The 21,556-nt window shown below is 42.5% G+C and overlaps 1 protein-coding gene across 4 annotated transcripts in view; it reads left to right on the top strand.

Annotated features, from left to right (window-relative positions):
- Positions 1 to 3,703: 3,703 nt before the first annotated feature.
- Positions 3,704 to 21,556, top strand: part of supt20h (SPT20 homolog, SAGA complex component) — a 28,634-nt gene continuing 10,781 nt past the window's right edge. For 2 of the 4 annotated variants that reach the window (XM_088320841.1, XM_088320843.1), the window contains exons 1-21: positions 3,704 to 3,841; positions 4,233 to 4,310; positions 4,386 to 4,421; positions 6,413 to 6,538; positions 6,617 to 6,743; positions 6,817 to 6,920; positions 7,028 to 7,198; positions 8,368 to 8,507; positions 8,611 to 8,767; positions 10,250 to 10,306; positions 10,380 to 10,457; positions 10,547 to 10,716; positions 10,801 to 10,833; positions 12,406 to 12,535; positions 13,765 to 13,870; positions 15,482 to 15,640; positions 15,712 to 16,006; positions 16,095 to 16,210; positions 17,721 to 17,776; positions 17,853 to 17,960; positions 21,004 to 21,094. In XM_088320841.1, coding sequence (XP_088176967.1) covers positions 4,308 to 4,310; positions 4,386 to 4,421; positions 6,413 to 6,538; positions 6,617 to 6,743; positions 6,817 to 6,920; positions 7,028 to 7,198; positions 8,368 to 8,507; positions 8,611 to 8,767; positions 10,250 to 10,306; positions 10,380 to 10,457; positions 10,547 to 10,716; positions 10,801 to 10,833; positions 12,406 to 12,535; positions 13,765 to 13,870; positions 15,482 to 15,640; positions 15,712 to 16,006; positions 16,095 to 16,210; positions 17,721 to 17,776; positions 17,853 to 17,960; positions 21,004 to 21,094 — 2,263 coding nt within the window. In that variant the 5' untranslated portion in view covers positions 3,704 to 3,841; positions 4,233 to 4,307. The remainder of the gene's footprint in view (positions 3,842 to 4,232; positions 4,311 to 4,385; positions 4,422 to 6,412; positions 6,539 to 6,616; positions 6,744 to 6,816; positions 6,921 to 7,027; positions 7,199 to 8,367; positions 8,508 to 8,610; positions 8,768 to 10,249; positions 10,307 to 10,379; positions 10,458 to 10,546; positions 10,717 to 10,800; positions 10,834 to 12,405; positions 12,536 to 13,764; positions 13,871 to 15,481; positions 15,641 to 15,711; positions 16,007 to 16,094; positions 16,211 to 17,720; positions 17,777 to 17,852; positions 17,961 to 21,003; positions 21,095 to 21,556) is intronic. The other 2 variants (XM_088320842.1, XM_088320844.1) reach the window with 1 other exon arrangement.

Here is a 21,556-nt window from a genome sequence, read left to right as displayed (position 1 = left end):
TTTTGTATTTCTATATAAAGCGAATATTACAAATATCACAGAGAAACAGGGTTGCGTAGGGTTATTTTAACTGGATTACTTTCAATGACTTTTGGATGACTCCAATACCAAATATGCTAATAAAAGACAAAAGAAACTAAATATAAATAAAATGACTCCATTTAGCCATTTAGTGCAGGCTTGGGGAGTAACGGAATACACGGAACTGATCGCTTTAAGCGGCTCGATACGTTGAAAATAATTCAGCGATTAAATTGGACTCTAAGGTAAGTCAGAAGATCGCAAAGAAATTGTGATCGGCATGTCCATTAGCCATGAAACGGATGTTTTGGAGCAACAACTCGTGGGAAACCGCAACATTTGGGACGATTTTATTAGAATGATTGCGGAGATATGTGTCCGTTCGAGGACACCCGAAGCTAGCGCGTGGCTAGCCTGCTGCTCTCTAAATCGCTTTCCTACACTGAAAGGAGAAGCCCTCCGAATTTGTTTTACTTTTTGTATAATGACAGGCAAAACATTTGTTCAACTGCTATCATGTGTTGTGTAATACAATTTGTAGATCTGTAATTGTTTTTTTTTTTGTTTTAGTTGTATACTCTCAATCGGCAATGATCTCATTTAGAGGTAGGTTTAACCCTGAAGGTAGGACGCTACTTTGCGGTTTTTCACTTTTCGCGCCTTGCTCTGATCCCCGTTAACCACGAAAACCGAAGGATCCCTTTATATTTTTTTAATTAAATTTTTGATTTGTTTAAGCGTGTTTTGAGAAATATTATGAACATTCAATTCCACTATTTAGGAGGTTTTTTTAATCTTAGACTGCTCTTGACTTTCCTTTTCTTTTTTCTTCTAAAATAAGTTATATACTATTTTATACACTGTTTTATCTTACGTCAAGTCAAATATACTTGTTCTAAAATCTGACTCCAGTGTTTGAGGGCAAACTCTGAGAAAAGGGTGTCGTAAACCGCGTTTTGCGTTGGATTGTGCCTTTCCTTCCATTCTGTGCAGATAACAATGACTTATCACCTCGCCTGGGGTGTTGGAGTATGTGCCTGGCATCATCCTGTCTGGAGGGCAATGACCTATCACCCCTCCTCCCATTCTTCAAACCATGGTTGGGAAATTTGCATCGACGACGGCGCCGGACCAATCGGCTGAGGCTTGGTCATGGGGCGTGAACATTTCATCGGCATGGGTTATAACATGGGACAACGTTGGAACCCCCTCGTCTTCCTCTACACACGATTGTAATTTTGGCACAGGCAGAAAGACCCGATTTGTTCAACTCTTTGATTCGTCTAAATAAATTGATAAATGGACTACACTCGTCGTTCGGCTGATTAAATTTCTCCGGCTTCTGAATATGCTCCAACTGTAAGGGTTTAGACGTGACACGTGAAGTGTCTTCGGAGTCAGATTTCAGTTGAATAAAACCTTACATAAGTTAATCATTTTGACTTTGGTGTAAACAATTTGCATGCTGAAAACATGTGAGCCTTGATTCCAAGCACAAGTTCTAGGTTTTCAGGATTTAAAAGCCTTTTGAGGGCTTGGAATTTAAGCTAATTGAGATCGATGGCATTTCCAAATTGATGCTAGCTCAACTGCTTGTGTATCTCCCGTTGTAAGGCAGGGAAAAATACAGTATCTACATAAAAATAGAAAAATTAACATTTGATAGGTACTACATTGTGGTGAAAATATGATCACATCATTAATTGATTTAGAGAAATAAAATAATGAAGGAAAAGCAATGTTTAACTTCCTGTTTGGAAAAATAAAAGCATCTCACCACTGCGAGCCGAGAAGGAGAGAAGGAGCGTCCTGTTTCCTGTTGTTATTCCCTGTCTGGTATTGTTCCCGTTTATTTTGTTCTGTTTAATTTCGGTATGCTGTTTTGATATCAATCCTGTCCGTCCGGTTGTTTATGTCATGTCCTGCACGGTCGTCATGGCAACCAGCTGGTCCCGCCCCTTGACACCGGCTGAGACACATTGACTTGATTGCGTGTGGGATACTTAAGCGGTCCTTTTGGGACTGCCCGTTGCCAGACCATTGCTTCACTATGAGGAAAACCTGTTCATGCCTGTTTGTTCTGAGTAAATGCCTTGTTTGTAATTTTGATTGACTTTAAGCCTGTTTTGTTTTGTCTTTGATCCCTGTGTGTTGGACAACTTTTATTTTCCAATTAAAGTGACAGATCGTCTACGCATTTGAGTTCACTCTTCCTGCTTCCTGGCCCGTTCCTTGACAGTTTAATATTGGTTTCCAGTTTCGTTTCTGTCTAGTTTGTCCTGTTTATTTTTAGATTTCCTGTTTTAATATCAATCCTGTCTGTCCCGTCCTGTCCGGTATCGACCCCATCTGTCCGATATCTGCTCATGGAATTGGTAACGATCTCATCGACCTCTGGGTTCCTGTTTTTCCGCGCCAGACTGCTGCCTAATGTGCATGACTCCCCATTTCCCGTAAAATAAAAGCTTGAGTGAGAAACGTCACGCATTTGGGTCCTGATCCTGTTCCGGTCTCGTTCATTGGAGGGAAACACTGTGTTGCATTTTTGTGGTACTTCTGTAGTAGTATTTTTTGTGGTAATATTTCTGAGGTTGTATTTTCGTGTTATAATATTACTGTAATGGTATTTTTGGTGTATTTATTTTTTTGTATTTCCACAGTAGTATTTTTTTAAGCATTTCTTTTGTATTTTTTGTAATATGACTGTCGTTGTATTTCTTTAGTCATGTTTTTGCATCATTCTATTATACTATTACTGCAATTGTATTTCTGTCAAAGTATGTTTTGGAGCATTTCCATAGTAGTATTGTTGTATCATATTATAACTAAGCCCGTACTTGTAGTATTTTCCTAGCATTTCTATAATATTTTCTTCCCCGTCACAAGATTTGGCGATTGTCTTTTTTCCCCCAAGTAGTTTTTAAAAATGGCTAGGATAATGTTTCACATGGAATTAGAACATATTTCTTTCAATTTTTACTTATACAGTATTTGGGATCATTCCAAATTGTAGATAGATAGATAGATAGATAGATAGATAGATAGATAGATAGATAGATAGATAGATAGATACATAGATACATAGATACATAGATACATAGATACATAGATACATAGATACATAGAGAGAGAGAGATAAATAGATAGATAGATGGATGTCTAGATAGATGTCTAGATGTCTAGATAGATGTCTAGATAGATGGATGGATGTCTAGATAGATAGATGGATGTCTAGATAGATAGATGGATAGATAGATGTCTAGATAGATATATGTCTAGATATATGTCTAGATAGATGTCTAGATAGATAGATGTCTAGATAGATGTCCAGATAGATGTCTAGATAGATGTCTAGATAGGTGTCTAGATAGATTGATAGATAGATAGATAGATAGATAGATAGATAGATAGATAGATAGATAGATAGATAGATAGATAGATAGATAGATAGATAGATAGATAGATAGATAGATAGATAGATACTTTATTCATCCCCAAATTGTGTACGCCGTAAAACTATTTTTGTACAAAAGAAAATATATCACTACGAACTATCCACCCAATTTAAAAGTATTTAATTCAAAAAAGAATATTCTGAAAAGGAAAAAGAAACGATATCAACCGTATTCTCAGCTTCATCCGGCGAAAGGTGTCTACGTCACGCGTATAACTCCGCCCAATACCGGAACTCAAGCTGTTGTTGTCACACTGGAAGAAGATGGCGGCCGCTCCTACTTTTTTTCAATGAAGAAACCGATGTTTCCATTCCCTTTCGTTTTCCTGCGTCCTAGCCGCGCTTGACCGCTATGCGATCTGCAAGGTGAGTACGCGCTCTTTGTCGCGCGTGTCTTCGGGAGTGTGAGGTTGATTCTGATGCGAGGAACTTGAAGAAAATAGAAAGGAAAGCCCCCTCGAGCTTCAGCTCCTCGGAACAGGAGGCTAGCATGCTAACTTTAGCCCCGCAAGCCATCAACGGAGGTCTGGCTTCCCATGCCGTTAAATAGTCTTTGTCGGAATTGTCGATTTATTTTTTATTTATTTTTTTCGTGGCTTTTGAATGCCATTGTAAGTGTGTTTGGAAGCAACGTGCAACTTTGGTAACTGCAGCATCCTCCCTGCTTCTCTTCTTCGTTGGTTACGAGTCACCTGCTCAGGTGGACCTTCATTTTGCTCTTAAATGCATCTGTTTTGTTTTTATTGTTATTGCACAGGGCGTAAATCCTGGAGAGAAGCAACCGAGGGGACAGCGTCGTCTGCTGTCACCTTCTAGCTGGTGGCTTTCCACGATGGTAAATTCATATTAGAGCATCACATTCGCTTGCTTGCTATTTACCTGTTTATTCTTCTCACTTCAAACCCTACAGCAACACGTTTTGGAATATGCATTAGATCGAGCTGAGGTATGTGATCTTTTTCTCAGCTTTTACGCTGGTGTGCTCTTTGGATTATTACCCCGCATCCTTGAAAAATCCATCCATCTATTATCTGCACCGCTTATCCTCAGTAGGGTCGCGGGGGTGCTGGAGCCCATCCCAGCCATCTTTGGGCAGGGGACACCCTGAACTGGTTGCCAGCCAGTCGCAGGGCACACAGGGACAGACAATTCGCTCGCTCATTCACACCTAGGGACAATTTGGACCGGCCAATTAACCTGACTTGCATGTTTTTGGAATGTGGGAGGAAAGCCGGAGTACCCGGAGGAAACCCACGCAAGCACGGGGAGAACATGCAAACTCCGCACAGGAAGGTTGGTAGCTGGATTTGAACTCATGACCTCAGAACTGTGCCGCACACGTGCTAACCACTGTGCCGCCGTGCTGCCTCCTTGAAAAATCATTATTCTAAAAAGAAGGCCTTCATTGGCATTAAAATGACAGATCACATTTATACGAATTAGAATGATTAAAAAAGTCTATTACGCTTCATGATAAAAATGCTTGATGAATGTAGCACAAGAGGTTTTTGGGGAATGAGTTGTTATCTGCCAGTTTTGACTAAGGATCCATAATGTACTGTAAACATCCTTTTAATTTCATTTTTTTCCATCATTAAAACTTTGGTGAGTGCTATATTCTTCAGATGGAAAGTTTTCAACAGGAACAAAATGTGATTTAAAATGGAGGCAAAAATGATAAAACGTTGGTTTGAAATGACATCTAATTCTAATTGTTTGTGTTTTTATTTGTTTTGTTTAAATTGTGTTGTTTTTTTTTTTTGCGACTTTGTCTTAAATTTGATTATAAAAGTCTTAAATAGTATTGAATTCGGGGCAGCACGGCGGCGCAGTGGTTAGCGCATGTGCGGCACAGTTCATGTCTTGGGAACCTCTTGCATGGGTTCAAATCCAGCTCCAGACTTCCTGTGCGGAGTTTGTATGTTCTCCCCGTGCTTGCGTGGGTTTCCTCCGGGCGCTCCGGTTTCCTCCCACATTCCAAAAACATGCATTTCAGGTGAATTGGCTGGTCCAAAATTGTCCCTAGGTGTGAATGAGCGAGTGAGTTGTCTGTCCCCGTGTGCCCTGCGATTGGCTGGCAACCAGTTCAGGGTGTCCCCTGCCCACTGCCCGATGATTGCTGGGATGGGCTCCAGCACCCCCGCGACCCTACTGAGGATAAGCGGTGTAGCAAATGAGATGAGATGAGTATTGAATTCAACTCACCTTAAGCTGTAGGAACCCTGTATATAGTTTTGTAATTAAATGGAGTAGATGTAAAGAAATGGTGATCTAATGCACTTTGATTTTAAGCAGGGGCTTTTTTGCAATTTTGTTTAAACTTTGCTACAAACGCTGCGCTGACGATATTTCTTTAAGGCTAATTGAACGAGATCAACAACCCCTATCCGTGTGGCAAACTTTAATTCGTGCTCCTTATAACACATCATTTAGGCCACTCAGCGGACATTATCTTTCCAGTAAAACCTCTCTGCTACGCGGTCACTTTTCATCGTTTCGCTACTTTTGCATCGTACGTTGTGTTCTGCATTCTTATTGACTACAGTCTCTCCGCTTCTTCTCTACTTGGTCGATTACGATTGTTTGACAGTACAGTAGTCATTGTCGAATAACTAAAACACGTTTATATTGTACTTTTAACTGTTGAACAAATGCTTGAACCTTTAAAAAGATCTGCTTGCCAAAATAAAACCCAAATAAAACGGCCTGGAGAGGTATGGGCGCCGCCAGGCTGTACTTGCCCAAGGCACGCCAAAAGACGGGGGTGCCCCTACGACCCTGGCGATTAAGAGATCAAAACGAGATTTCTACCTTATGGGATTTCCATATGACGGTTTCTTCTTATTTTATAAACCAGATCAGCTGTCATAAAAAGCAAATGCGATTTATATCAATCGATATGTTCGGTTATAATCAACTGAGTACTGTTTTGTGCAGTATATTGTGGAAAGTGCTCGCCAGCGCCCAGCCAGGAAACGTTTTTCCTCGAGCGGCAGAAAGAGTTTGTATCAGAAGCTCTACGAGCTCTACATCGAAGAATGTGAAAAGGAACCGGAGTTGAAGGTCAGTCGGATCCGCCAATCGGTGGTCTTCCACTCGTTTGTCATAGTTACCGACGCGTTTGTCGTTTCTTTACCGTAGAATTGTAGAAGGAACGTGAAGCTCCTTGACAAGTTGCTGTCACAGGAGTCGGTGTCGTGTCTGGTGGTCAACTTGTATGCCGGCAATGACGGCTACTCGCTAATGCTCAGGGGCAAGAATGGGTCAGGTGAGAAGAACACTCAACTGCCAGTCAAGTAGCGATGAGTTTGTGACATCGGATCGGTTTTGTTTCGGGGCAGATTCCGAAACGATCCGACTGCCGTATGAAGAAGGTGAGTTGCTCGAGTACTTGGATGCCGAGGAGCTCCCGCCCGTTCTTGTTGACCTGCTGGAGAAGTCCCAGGTGTGTGTGTGTTTTTTGTGTACCCAAATGTTTCTTCACTTCAATGTAAAGCTTCCTAATACAATCGAGTGTCTGCGTTTTCCCACGTTGTTGCTTTAATTCTTCAGGTAAACATTTTCCACTGTGGCTGCGTCCTAGTGGAAGTGCGAGACTACAGGCAGTGTGCCAACACCAAGATGCCGACCTACCAGAGCAGGCACCTGCTGCTCAGGCCCACCATGCAGACGCTGGTTTGTGACGTTCACGCCATGACCAGTGACCACCACAAGTGGACACAGGTGCCCGTTTGACATTTTCAAGGACTTTTTGCTTGCAAGTGCAATACTATTGTTATCTAATGCGGAAATTAGCCACAGTGCCATGCCGGCCACTCTTATAATACTGTATGCTCTTTGTTTTTTTCATGCAGGTTGTCTTGTGGAACATAGGTGCACGGCAAAAAAATCTAATAAAAATATTTCCTATCAATTTAAAAGTATGCCAACCAGCTCGGTGGCCTTGGGGGTATGGCGCCCACCCCGAGACTGGGAGGTTGTGGTTCAAGCCTCGGCCGAGGGTCAAACAGAGTTGCTGGATACAACCGGAATGTTTGATCTTACATTACACATAGTCCAGTGTTTTTCCAAATTGCTCAGTCCACAATTGAATGGATTTGGGAGTACAGTCCATAAACATGCCCGATTGAAGTCGCCGTCGACGATAAAGCTCCGTTGGGGTGTGCAAGCTGCTGTTTATTGATAGCAGCGGGCAGGAGATTTAGCGCTATGCTAACGTTAGCATCCGGTGAAACGGTTAGCGGTGGAAAGTAAACAGCAAACACAAAGACCACAGTTAACTCTCCCGGTACATAGAAGGGTCTGCACGATACTGCAAGAAACTCCATATCGAGTGAGCAGTGTGTGTCAATGGTTCGGCTGTTATTGTAGCGCGTAGTCTCCAACCCCTGTTTTTACCGGAGTCTTCGTCTCGTTCGAGCCGGTGATGTAATGCGGCGTCGGGAAAGCCAAGACTCCATGATGACAAAAAAAATACTCCAATTCTGGACGTTGTTTGGTGGCGATCCGTAGCTCAAATTCACTCATTGTGGACGATGGATCTGGCGTTGGTTGAACATGGTTGGGAGCGCTGGTCTGTGTGGTCGCCTTCTTAGCTCAGAGCCAACTGGCAGCCTTTTCCTTTTGCTCCGTTGTTGTCGGCAGGCAGGCAGATCTTCCAGGGAGATCCGGTGGTCTCTGTATATCCCTCGGGATGTAGTGGATATTATTGTATAAGCGAAGGGAAAATATGAGGGATCAGGGGACACTGAAAAACAAAAGACGAACTGGAGCCCGAGCCGCAGCGTCTGCACAACGCGCCGCCATCTTAAAGTACCATCATTAGCGTCTGTCGTAGCTTCTTGACACATACACGCGTGGACACGTTTTCATAGCAACTCCTTCCCCCTCAGGACGACAAGTTGCTGCTGGAGAGCCAGCTGATACTGGCTACTGCCGAGCCTCTGTGCCTAGACCCTTCTATCTCGGTGACCTGCACCGCCAACAGGCTGCTCTACAACAAGCAAAAAATGAACACCCGCGCCATGAAACGGTACCGTAAGATTATTAATGTCTATGTATAGCTTAAAAGGTTGAATTTGTGTTTGTTTGGATTTGGATGTATTTTGTTTTTGTTTTGTTCTGTTTCCCCAAAGCTGCTTCAAGAGGCACTCTCGGGCAGCACTGAATCGCCAGCAGGAACTGTCGCAGCTTCCCTTGCCACGCCAGCTGCATCTTTTCGACTACCTGCAGAAGAGAAAAGAGAGGAAAGCCCCGCCTGTCATCGATCTGAAGATCTCTAAGATCGGAAACGTAAGCGCCGTCGACTCATCGGGTACATTACCGGAAAACTTCCAGTTTAATGAGTGTGCCCCATCAAAAAAAACAAATTATGAAATATGTTGATATGATGCGCAGGTTGCAACCTTCTATTTTCAGCCACAGGCCAATAACTAAGAGAAAACAAGGAAAATCAGGGGGAAATCTTTCTTGACATTTTTCGCTATTTTGAAAAATATGACATTCACTATTCCTGAATCTCACAATCCACATAAATAGGGAGTAACAAAAACGTTCCATATTTCAGATTCTAAATAACTAAATAAAAGTTATTTTAATGTGTATTTAATAAATATGTGCCTAAAATGTCTTTAAATCCCATCTAGTTCTTGAAATGAAATGAAATGATCTGCATTTATATAGCGCTTTTCAAGTCAAGACTTCTCAAAGCGCTTTACAGTGTGCTTCACATTTCCAGATAGCCGCCGTGCAGCCATGTAAGGCGCTAACCTGCTTATTGGGGGTAATAGGGGTTCAGTGTCTTACCTAAGGACACTTCCACATGTAACACGGAGAAGCCGGGAATCGAACCTGCGATCTCTTGATCTTGAGACGAGCTCTCTACCTCCTCTTTTTATACGTGTACCAATGTTAAAATGAAACTTTAAAATTAGACTATTCCTTTACCTGTAAAAATATTTGGATGTCGTCATACCAAAAAGAGCAAAGAAAACTTTAGCGCAAGTTACTCGACACATATATTCTATCCTTACCTTTACTGCTCGGCGATCCTGGCAGCCGATTGCAAAAATGCATCGATTAGCCGCATCGTTGCATAAGCTGCAGGGTTGAAAGCTTGTGACAAGAGTCGTGGCTTATATTCCGGAATCTGCGCTACTTGCTTTCCATATAACTTTTAAGAGTGAAATTTCCAATGTCACTTTCTGCAAAAAGAAATGCACTCTACACTCTTAGCGCACCCTTACAATTACCGGACATCTATAAAAAGTCGGCTGTTTTTTTTTTTTTTTTTTGTTCCGAAAATGTATTACTCTGCGATGAGGTTCATAGACGGACTGCTGTCACTGTCTTGTACCACGGACAGACTGAAGAGATCTTTTCTTCCTCATGCCATGAGGCTCTTTAACTCCACCCGGCGGAGTAAAGGCCCACATTAAACCACACCCCCTACATTGCATATTATCGTATTTTATTGCAATGTGTATTCTGAGTAGCACTATCTAGTTACTCTATATAACACGCTACGGTGGGTATTAGCACGTCACATTGGGTATTTGTATATTGTATTTTTGCTTTATTATTGTATTGTTCTCAGCGCAGGGATGCTGCTGGAAATGTGAATTTCCCTGCAGGGATGAATAAAGTATCTATCTATCTATCCATCTATCTATAAAAACATTCAAACTGAATCACAATGAATGCCAGACTTCAAAGTGGCAAATGGCAATCCGTGTTATCCACTTTTACATCACTGGTTATTTTCTCATGCCACAGTGTGTTGACATGTGGAGACAGAACAGCTGCCAGTTGAGTGTCCCCAAAGAAATCGACGTGAGTGCAGCTTTCCGAACACTGGCCGGTTCCCTTTTAGAAGCAACGGTGACGTGCGGGTGTTTGCTTACAGGTAGAAAAGTATGCGGTGGTGGAGAAATCACTGCAGTTGGAAGATTCTCAGCCCACCACTGTGATCTGGCCCGCCGAGGTAAGTGCGTCCTTTCGGCCATGAAACTCTGCTCGGTCTTAAAACGAATTACCGTACCCGTATTCAAAGTGTACCTCTTCCCGGCTCAGAACATCGTGGATGATTACACTTTTGAGTGCGAGGTGGGCGGTCAAGCCCAGAGGACCAAGGTGTCCATTATACAGTCACTAGGTGACCCGCTGGTGTATGGCAAGATCTACTGCGCCAAAGACGGAAAAGCGGACGAAGACGGCACTGACCTGAAGCTCACGCATCCACCGTAAGACAACCCCACACACCAGTGTTGCCCCTGCCATTATATTTCAAGCGAGTCTAAACGGATCGATGAAATCGCTTTTTTCAGGTTCCTCATCGGATCTAAACTGGACGCCGAGCGGTGAGTGGGCACATTTAGTGGCTACTATGACTTTCTGTTACATTTTATTCCATTTTATTGTTTTGAATATACCATACTCAAACAAAACATGTTCGATATTATTTTAGGTGTATTGTACATTGTTTATAGTTGTATTTTCTTGTGCGAGGTTAAGGATGTATGATCACTGACAGTAGTTATTGCCATCGGTGTCAATCATTAAGACCAGTGTACCCTCTAAGCTGCGCGCGTGCGCAATTGCGCACCGCTCGCACATTCTCAGCGCACAAGAAAATCTAGCCAGCGCACAAAAATGAGGGCTCAAAATTACTAATTAAGAAGCGACTCAAGTCAAAGTTACAGTGCATGAAGGTAAAAATACACGGGTTCCCCTGACGTTGTGTCCTAAATGCGGTATTTTGAAGTCGAGTCGAAGGAGAACGAAGTTGAGTAAAGTTAGTAGAGTTTGTCGGGGAACTGGCTTCTTTGGCTCGGCTCACTAAAAGGAATATTATGTAAAATTATGCACTAAAGGACTTAAAGGAAGGGGGAATAGAACAAAAAAGAAAAAAATACCAAAATGAAAAAGTAGTGAAAAGCTGAGAAAGAAGAAACAAAAGGAAGAGAAAAAAAGAAGGAAACATTTTGAAAAATAGCCAGAAAAAAAGAAAAGAAAGAAATGTAGGAAAAAAGTCAATAGAGAACAAAAAGAAAAAAGTAACAAAAAAGTAGAAAAAAACACGGAAAAAAGAAGTTTGTGTTGCATTCAAATAATTTCCAATTATATAAAGTGAATCTTGTTGCCCACATTGTAGTTCCACTAAAAAATGTTATAAAATACAGTGGTGTATCGTGCAACCGACTCAATAAGCCCCCAAAAATGTTAGTATTATGCGACAAAAGATACCGGGAAAAAAAAAAAGAGAATCTTGTGAAAGAATTGTTGTAAGAACAAACGACGTTTGTAGGCCGTACAACCTTTGCAATAGTACATGAGTCAATTCATTCAAAAGAGAAAAATATTTTTGCATTGCCGGAAACTCAGCAAAATGTAACTTGATGTCAAGTTTTGGACATGTTTGATAATGACTCAGTTGCCACACTTGGGATTATGGTTGCTCACTGTTGTTTCAAGCGCTGCTCACCGACTTTGTGTGAACGCTCAGACCCGTAAGGAAAATTAGAGGGAACATTGATTAAGACTGCTTCAAAATGAAGTGTGCCCGGAGTTGTAAATGAAAAATGTGACAAAATACCGGAGCCGTTTAGCTTTGTTGAGCCGTTCTAACATACAGAATAGATGCGTCACTATTTGTCCACGAGACTCGTGGCGCTATTTTAATATTTTCATCACAACTTGCTTGAAGTCCTGTCACAAAAATGACCAGAAAATGCTCATTTTCCAGTATTAAGAAAGCTCCATGTTTCAAATCGTACACATTTAATTGGTTACGAGTCCCAGGGAAAAAATTACGTCACTGTTCACATTCTTTATGGTAGACACGTGCAAATGGGTTCCCATCCTAAATGGGTCCTTATGTTTTTAGCCGTTATCGAAGCACGGCTCGTTGACCGTTTCTGTCTTTGTGTCAGGTTCCTGGCACAGTACAAATGTGTGTACGAGCGAGACATCAAGAGTCTGGTCAAGATGTCCCACAACTCGGGCAGCCTGGCGCCAACGCCCCCTTCCCCTGGCAAGGACGAGGTGCCCTTCATGATCTCAGTCAGCATTATCTCTACCGTCTTCATATGGTCATGGCAAAGATGTACAAGACTTGAACTGGTTTCTTTACTTTGTGTTCATCTTAAAAAGCACAGTACAGCCAATACATTTACAACCCAAAAAAACTAACCTTGCTGGTTTATTTTCTGTTGGTTTTGTAAAAAGTTTAAGCCTTAACCCAACAACAATCAAAATTATATTTTTACCCCAACAATGTTTTGTAGAATTTTCTATTTCACTAAGGATTATCTGGCAAATACGTGAGCAAAAAGTGACTGAAGCAAATTACTCCTGTAATGATTATATCCATGACTATCCATATCAGTGTGTATACAGTGGAACCTCGGTTCTCGACCATAATCCGTTCCAAAACCCTGTTCGCAAACCGATTTGTTCGATCGCCAAAATCATTTTTCCCATTAAAAATAATGCAAATCGTTTTAATCTGTTCCAACACCCTGAATGTTTACCTTGAATGTTTAACGTAAACATAAAGCTAACCCAGACTAATCGTACGTTCGCGTTATCGTAATCTTCCGTACGAAAGATTACGCTAACACGAACGTGTAAAAATAAAAATATCAGGTCATTTACAAGTCATTTAGCACCCAGGTCTCCACAACAAGTGGTGAGCGGTTCATTGGAAAGGGGGCTCCGTTCCAACACCCTCAATGTTGGGCTCCGTTCCAACACCCTGAATGTTTAACGTAAACTTAAAGCTAACCCAGGCTAATCGTACTTTCGCGTTATCGTAATCTTCGGTACAAAAGATTACGCTAACATGAACGTGTGAAAATAAAAAAAAAAGGATAAAGAAAAGAATTATGAATAGGATTTCTTACCTTTGTGGTGGTCAGCAGAAGGCGCTCGCACACCTCCTTCATATTTGGCTAATTTTTCTTTCTTAAAAGCAATTGTTGTTCGTACTACTTTTCTTTTTTCACCTGTAGCAACTTTGCCGCTTGCACTGACTTTCTTCGGAGGCATAATAAGGGACTAAAACACCCGTACACTGCTCAGCATCGCACCCTAGCGTACGCACTCGCGCATTACCGGCAATCGAACTCCGATTTTTTTGACCGAACAGCGAAGCAAGAATTTTTCAAAATTTTTGGTCAGACTCCGATTTGTTCGAACTGAGAGGCGTTCGAAAACCGAGTTTCCACTGTATAATAATACTAACTAAATGGATTCTGAGATAAACATGTGTATGTTTTCATCTGCTGCAGGGGGACGGTTTTTCTCCGCCGCTCCAAACGTCCGTACTAGGCAAGGGAGTAAAGCACAGGCCGCAGCCCATCAAACTGCCGCCGGGTTCGGGCAGCGGATCCTCAGGTATGGCCCAACATCAACTGTTTAACCACCAGGGCTGCAACTCACCACTATTTCAATCGGCGGCGAGTCAACGACTATTGAAACGATAAAGGGCTCTGATACTAAAGACTTTTTGAAACGTGTAGTTGATGTTGAAGCTGTTATTTCTGTAGTTTTGTTTTTATGCTCGAGGCAGAAAGAGGCTATTGCGTGTGCGCCACTCTCAGAAGAGATTGTAAGCTTGTAGAGATGTATCTCTGTTGACAATTTTATGATTGATTTTTGTCGACAATGCGAACTAACATCCCCTGAGCTAAAACCTACATGAGGACAAGGAAAAACATCGACATGAGGAAAATGAAGAAACCTTGAGAAGGGACCGCACATGAGGCAGTGTTGATTTGACCTGTGAAAAGTGATGGGTCCCGGGGACTCGCATGCTCAAAAATCTATGGGTCCCAACAGAGATCTATGGCTCCCCAAAATTTAGTCTTATCCAGGTTGAAATTGTAAATCGGTGACAAATAATATAAATCTATACATTCATTCAGTTTGAATCATCACAGTTTATTGGTAATACAAATCAGTTGTCACTTCAAGATTTTTCAGTTCACAACAATATTGTACATTATTCAAGATAATATTGCTGAAATAATTATTTTAATCTATATTTCCATTCAGTTTTAATCATCACAGTTAATTGGTAATACAAAGCGGTTATCACTTCAGATTTTTCAGTTCATATATTCTTCGTGGTTTGCTGTCCCGCCACAGTTGTAATGCCTTCTCAATGTCCAATCCATTATCATCCTCCTCTTAGCGTAACCAGGAATATGATTTAGTCAATTTTGGCAGAAAAGTCCTTTTCTTACTAGGAGTATTCTTTAATTTTTTTCCTTTTGTCGAATCGTTCGCCTCAACACACGTGTTTTCCTTGCCTTCGCGATCTTCCGAAGAATTTCTTCGCCGTTTTTTCGTGCCAGAATTATTGCCGTTGCTATCACTTTCTGCATTAAGTTTCGACTTATTACTGAGACTGAGGAAATTACCAATTTTGTGTTGATTTTCACCTTCCCTCGACGACAAGCACCACAACAATGAGGTCATCTCGAAGCAACGAGATCTCGTTGGCCGAGATCGGCGTGCGGACGAAATCTCGAACCGCGAGACCAAAACAACAATGGCGGATCTGCCTGACGAAAAGTTTGGAGTGCGGTAAATCTTGGTTTTAAAAAAAGTAATCGGGTAATAATGACAATTTTGTGTCAAAAAAGTTGCGTCCTGGGGACGCACGTTGACTTGACACTATGCGTCCCCAGCAAAAATGATGCGTCTAGGATGCAGGGACGCGGGCAAACCAGAACACTGATGAGGTCATCCCCAGGATGACCACGCTGCAACATGTGGTTTGCAATAATCTGTGCAGCCCTTTGAGACTCTTTGTGATTAAGGGCGTCACAAATAAGCATGACTTGACTTGACTAATCGTTGCAGCCCGATTAGCCACTGGCAATTACGGATTTCGGTTCTTACTGCTAATAGATCCTGGAAGTTAAAGGTTCCGATACGATCAACGTTCCAGAACAAACGGTCCTTAACCCGGCGACTGATTTGATTTCCTTCCGCTTTAAGGCAATCTGTACAGTTCCCAAACCACAAGTGGTCTTCTCAAGTGTCCTTCGCCGCCACCCCCCACCAAAGGCCTGCCCCTAAACAGGAAACACTCCATGGAGCTGGGGCAGGCGGGCCTGCTTTCCTCCACCTCGCTTTCGCCCATGAGCTCCACGCAAAGTGAGTCTTGGATCGATGACCGAAGTCGTGTTTAAAAGGAAACGGTGGCTAAAATCCGGTCTTTATACCAGGATCAGGCACCCCCAAGCCCTCCACCCCCGGCAACACGCCGTGCTCGACGCCGCACCCCGCCGACGCGCTAGGTCAAGCGTCCGGGACGGCCGCACCGCCGGAAGCTAACGCGCAAGCCGCCCTGCTGGCGCCCTTCGCCCAGCAGCAGCAGCAGCTCGCCCTCGGCCAGCCGCTTCCCGTCATGACCATTCCGCTGCCCGGCGGGGGCACCTCCATGACCACGGGCACCACATCACCGCCTGTGGTCGCCAATCCTGCCGGCCTCAATTTTATTAACGTGGTCAGCTCTGTCTGGTAAGTGCCACAATTGTTACTACCGCAAGTCGTCTGAGAGGAAGGTGTTTTTAGATGGTACGGTGAGACTTTTGTGACTTTGTTACAGCAACCCCCAGTCACTTATGGGTGGCTCCAACCCCATGCTCGGTCCCGGGCTGAATTTAAGTGGAATTCTGCCGTCCGGGAGCCTCATGCCCTCCGTGCAGCCCACTGCACAGTCCGGTCAGTAGACTTCTTTGTGACTGATGAGTGCAAAGGCCAATGACTGACACTGGAGGGACAGATAGATGATGAGGAGTGTGTCGCCAATTTAGAAAGAGAACATTTCGTATGTTCAAACAATATCGGGTTCTTGATTTGCTTTTCGTTTAATGTGAACTAAAACAAAGCAAATCTTATTCGCCAAATATACTCCACTACGGGGTTAAAATGTGAGCACTTTTTTGTTGGACTGCAAGCAACGACCTGATCTTGATTTCCTCGATTTCTTTTTCAAGGTTACATTTAGTCATTTAGCCGCGGGGGCGGCAGTAGCTCAGGAGGTAGAGCGATCGTCTTGGGATCAAGAGATCCCAGTTTGAATCCTGGCTCGTCCGTGTTACATGTCAAAGTGTCCTTGGGTAAGACACTGAACCCCTAATACCCCCAATAAGCAGGTTAGCGCCTTACATGGCTGCAAGGCCGCTATTGGGAAATGTGGAGCACATTGTAAAGCGCTTTGGGAAGTCATTGACTTGAAAAGCGCTATAGAAATGCAGATCATTTCATTTCATTTTACTTCTAGTTAGTTTATTTTGTCTTTTTTGAGCATATTTGGTTTTTGAGTGATCCAAAAGTAATCGCAAGTCATCAAGTTACATTACTTTTTTGCTATGGTATTCAGATTACATATCCGATTAAATTTTTCAACAGCTCATCAGATCACATTTTTAAAGTAACCCTCCCAAGCCTGAGCGTTAGGCACTTATGAAATAACCACTATGAAAGGGACAGTGTGTCGTATTTAGTGCCTCATAGTGGTAAAAAAGTTCAAAACAATATTGATTTTCAAAAGAAGCAAAAATACTTTAACTATCATATAAATGTACATTCTTTTAGCGTAGGTCGAGAATTTTGCATTTATTTAACATAACATGAGCTTCACCTAGAGGGAGATGACATCAATTTCTGCTATCTTGTTGCTACGGGTACCCAAAAACCCCAAACTCATGAAAGAATTAGAAGAATAATAGTACGGTTTGCTCACAGTAGTTTGTATTCTTCCTCTTGCTTTTTCGCACTCTTTCTGTTGCACGACACAATTCTGCAACATGTAGCACTCAAATAATACACGCTTTCCTTTTAACATGTCGATATTTCGAAAGATTCAATCGACCACAAGTCAAGTCACTTATGCTAGTTAGAAAACATAAAATATTGCACATTCTATAAATCTTTTTCTATATTTTCCATTGTTTACAGTGATCAATCAACAGAGGCCAATTATCTGAATCAGTCCAGCACTTTTTTTGTTGACCTCTATAGAAAACCAACCATCATATCACGGATTTGGGGTTTTATAGAACTTATAAATCGATTCATATGCACAAGGTGTAAAATGTCAGATTCAAACCCCACATGGATTTTCCTTCTAGATGACGTTCGAAATAATTGATTTTATTTCCCAAACAAAAACATCGCAGACCTAATAAATACATTTTGGAGGAATGAAGAACGTGTGTTTTTCTTCCAGCGAATCACTTTGGCCTCAACAGCAGCACTGGTCTACGACCACTCAACTTACTACAGGTAAATCCGACTCGTCATCGCAGCTCTTAGTCCGCTCCTTCTTTACATTCTCGATTTTCTTACCCGACATGCAAAGATCCCGACCGGTCCGCTCATCTTCAACCCCGTGCAGCAGCAGCAGCTTTCGCAGTTTTCCCCGCAAAGCCAGTCGGCCACTTCCAGCCCTCAGCAACAGGGGGACACGGTGAGTCATTGCCCCGTAATCTCCGCAATCTCCTCTTGGCTGCAGCAGCCCCAGGGCTCCTCCGAAAACAAAGATGGGGGATCCCCAGACACGTGACATCTGTACCCTGTGGCATACTTTATTTTACACTATACTACACTTACGCTATTATGCTCCTTTGACTCCCCTTGGCTGCAGCTTCATTCTATTCATTGCAACACCCATTTCTTTAAATTAAAATACCGTATTTTCCGCACTATAAGGCGCACCGGGTTATAGGGCGCACCCCCAAAAAATAGTTTTTGGTCCTATATTTTCCATACATAAGGCGCACCGGATTATAAGGCACTACAACGGGAACGTCGACAAAACAGTCAGATAGTTCAGTCAAACGTATTACCCCCTTAACATTCCGAAAGCTTGCAAAGAAGCAAATACGTGTCGTAGACAGGTGCGGATGCGGTGTCCGTACGATGTCACCAAACAAACAATTCTTAGTTTCCATTTTATTTTTTGCTGGCAACTGTGTGGACAGCAAAGTAAGAATTCTATTGCGCAGGGAAACAGGGTTCTTTACTGTGCATATGACGATAAACACTTTGAATTGAATTGAGTTTAAAAATAGACTCATCACAGAAACATCAAGATCGTTCTAAAACAAGATACCGGGAAAATATAAATCCGCATAGCTCACCTAAGTTCTCTTGCAGCCTTCATACGTAACCATGGTCTTCTTACAACCGTGAGTGTAGTAAATCCAGGAGAGTAAAATATTTACAAATACAGAATAGTAAAACATGTTTTCTCTATGCCGTAGTGCAACCCAACCAACGTGTGATTCACATTCATCTTTTTCGGCCAATTGCAGGCTTTGTTTCGCCCCTTTAGCCTAAGCGAGCCTGTAAATGATATAAAGGATCCGCCCCCTTTACCTCCGAATAACTTTAGCCAATAGTGACTGATTCAAATGATGATTGACACATGGGTTAGGAAATGAAACGCCGGTATATAAATCCCAGCATACACCGCGGACGACTTCGCCTTCGGGGGAAAATCGAGTTGGCGGCTGCTTGCCTTAGTTGCAAGATTTTGCGACTTAATATTGATCCATATATAAGGCGCACTGTATTATAAGGCGCATGGTCAGCTTTTGAAAAAAATAAAGGCTTTTAGGTGCGCCTTGTAGTGCGGAAAATACGGTAGTCTTCTTTTCACATACTCACGTTCACTAACTTTGTTATTCGCTTGGACTCCGGTTGTTGTTGTAATATGTTCGTTCCGCAGGCTCCCTTTGCTTGCAGTTCTCTCCTTTAAAGAATGTCATACAGTGGTACCTCTAATTTGTTCCAGTATTGTGCTTCCTGGAACAAGCTCATTCTCCCGACCTCCCAAAAGGATCAAAGTGAACCCTAGTTATAAAACACATCTTCCTTGAACACTAAAAACACTTTCAAAAAGTGATTAAACATAAAGTATACGGTGATAAAATAAATACATATTAAAGGAAATAAAATGCGGGTTTATTATGAGGGAGTGGTGCAGTAAGAGTTTGCGGGCGTCGTGCCGGGGCATTCATTTCCGATATGTAAGCTTACTGTTCACTTAAAATTAAAGTTACTGTAACTTTAAATGAGCACAAACACACACAAAAGGATTATTGCGGATTTTTTGCCTGTTTCCGTTTTTATTCATATTCTATGCATTTGTATCACTTTCCACGGGTCTTTAAAAAATATATTCATCAGGGAGATTTGTCTCTGCATGAGCCTTCAAAATGTTAGGGAAATGCGTAAGGCAAGTGTTAATAATGTGTCGCACAACCAGTTGCCACTTTCTCTGGATTCTTTTTTTTAACAAAAGCAGCTACTTCTTTCCACTCTGCCAGCATCTCTCTTATCTCCTTTGTAGACGCTGGCTTCTCTGATTTGTCCCCTTTTCGCAGTTTTTTTTTTTTTTTTGCAACACAAATATAATCTCCATTGGAAACTATCGCAGCTTAGCGCTGCTTACATTTTTCTGCGGCTTTGTGATAGGCACTCTCTGCCTCCCAATTGTACTCCTTGGCTTGGTCACTCACAGGAACACCGCGCTCATGTTTTTCGAATATTTCTTGCTCCGTTTCAATCGTCACAATTCTCCTTTTATTCTCAGAAACCTTGCAGTTTACCTATATGGACTTCACAGCTAAGGCAACAAAATGGAGATGCTATCAAGTGTGAGATAAAGAGATGAGATCAGAACACACTTGCTGCGGAATACAGGTCCTCTAAAAGTACAACCGAGGGGTGCGGAATCGGGTGCTTGGTGGCGAGAATTGGACCAAGCAGAGGGTTAGTGGTCATGAGTGGTCTCGAGTGGTAGTATCTGGGGCTTCCCATGAACTGGATTTTCCTTTTTAAAGCAAGGGAGATTTTTGTTTAAAAAAAAAAAATCAAAACTTGTGTACATTCTTGTCTTAAGAGCTGGTGTTATAAAGGGGTACCACTGTCAAAAAAACGGTTGTACAAAATATTTTTCATCTTACCCCATTGCACTGCAGTGGTAGTCAAGTCATGTTTACCCTCCTCATCACATCAAGTCCCAAAGGTTTGCACAGACTATTATGACACTATCCCCTCATATAAGACCTACAGGAAAAACTCAAAACCTTATGAGGTAAATCCCCCTTCCTGGATGACCACGCCAAAACGGATGTTGCAAATAGTTCCGCTAAGATTGCATATCAAACCTCAGAAGGCAGAGCACAGGAGCCCGAAAGGAGAACGCTCTCAAACCTGCCGATTTCTTCTTGGCTCTTGGGATCACGAGTAGACCAGCATTTCCCGAGCAAAGGCTCCAAGCAGGAACATAGGAAGAAATTCAATATGAAAGTTAGAAGGGGGAAAGTCCATGTTAAGGTAGGTCTTGGTAGTCCATACATGGCTGACAACTCCCCTCAGTATCAACAGATCTTCCTCACACACCATTTGCCATACCTTGCAATAGCGTACGCCACTGTCTCCACTTAGTCTGCGCCGGCCTCAGATCCTCTCTAAATTTCCAATCAACATTTGTGGTCTCGCAGGGCGACCAGTGCGCTGATCCCAGTTTAGGCAACACGCAGACGGCCGTCATCAACTTGGGCGTGGGCGGCTTTATGTCTCCTCAGGCGGCAGGTACGACACCCCCGACTCTCAAATCATTCACACTCAAGGTTGGGTAGGTTTACTTTAACTTGATTACTTTCAATGACTTTTGGATGACTCCGATACCAAATACAGTAAAACTCGGATAAGTCGGACTCGCATAAGTCGGATTCTCGGATAAGTCGGACAAATTGCGTGGAACGTTTGTTCTCTAGGCTTTTCTGTAGTATTACACCTCGCATAAGTCGGATTTTATAAGTCGGATCCTCGCCTAAGTCGGATGGATTTTTCCGTACAATTGACCCTTTTTAATGGTTTTCGCCTCTGATAAGTCGGATCGGTATCAGGTCGCCTAGGACATCTCCCAAATGCTCTAAATTTCAGCCTCCAGTGGCAGTAAGCGATGGAATTTTCCGGGAAGATTTTCACTCCTCACAGATTTTCCGGGAAGATTTTCACCCCTCCCAGATTTTCCGGGAAGATTTCTTGATG

Source organism: Urocampus carinirostris, chromosome 17 (genome assembly GCF_059441175.1).
Source record: "Urocampus carinirostris isolate Australia breed hairy pipefish chromosome 17, RoL_Ucar_1.0, whole genome shotgun sequence".
NCBI lineage: Eukaryota > Metazoa > Chordata > Actinopteri > Syngnathiformes > Syngnathidae > Urocampus > Urocampus carinirostris.
The sequence above is the reverse complement of the archived record's forward strand: the minus strand, read 5'-3'. Positions and strand labels throughout refer to the sequence as shown.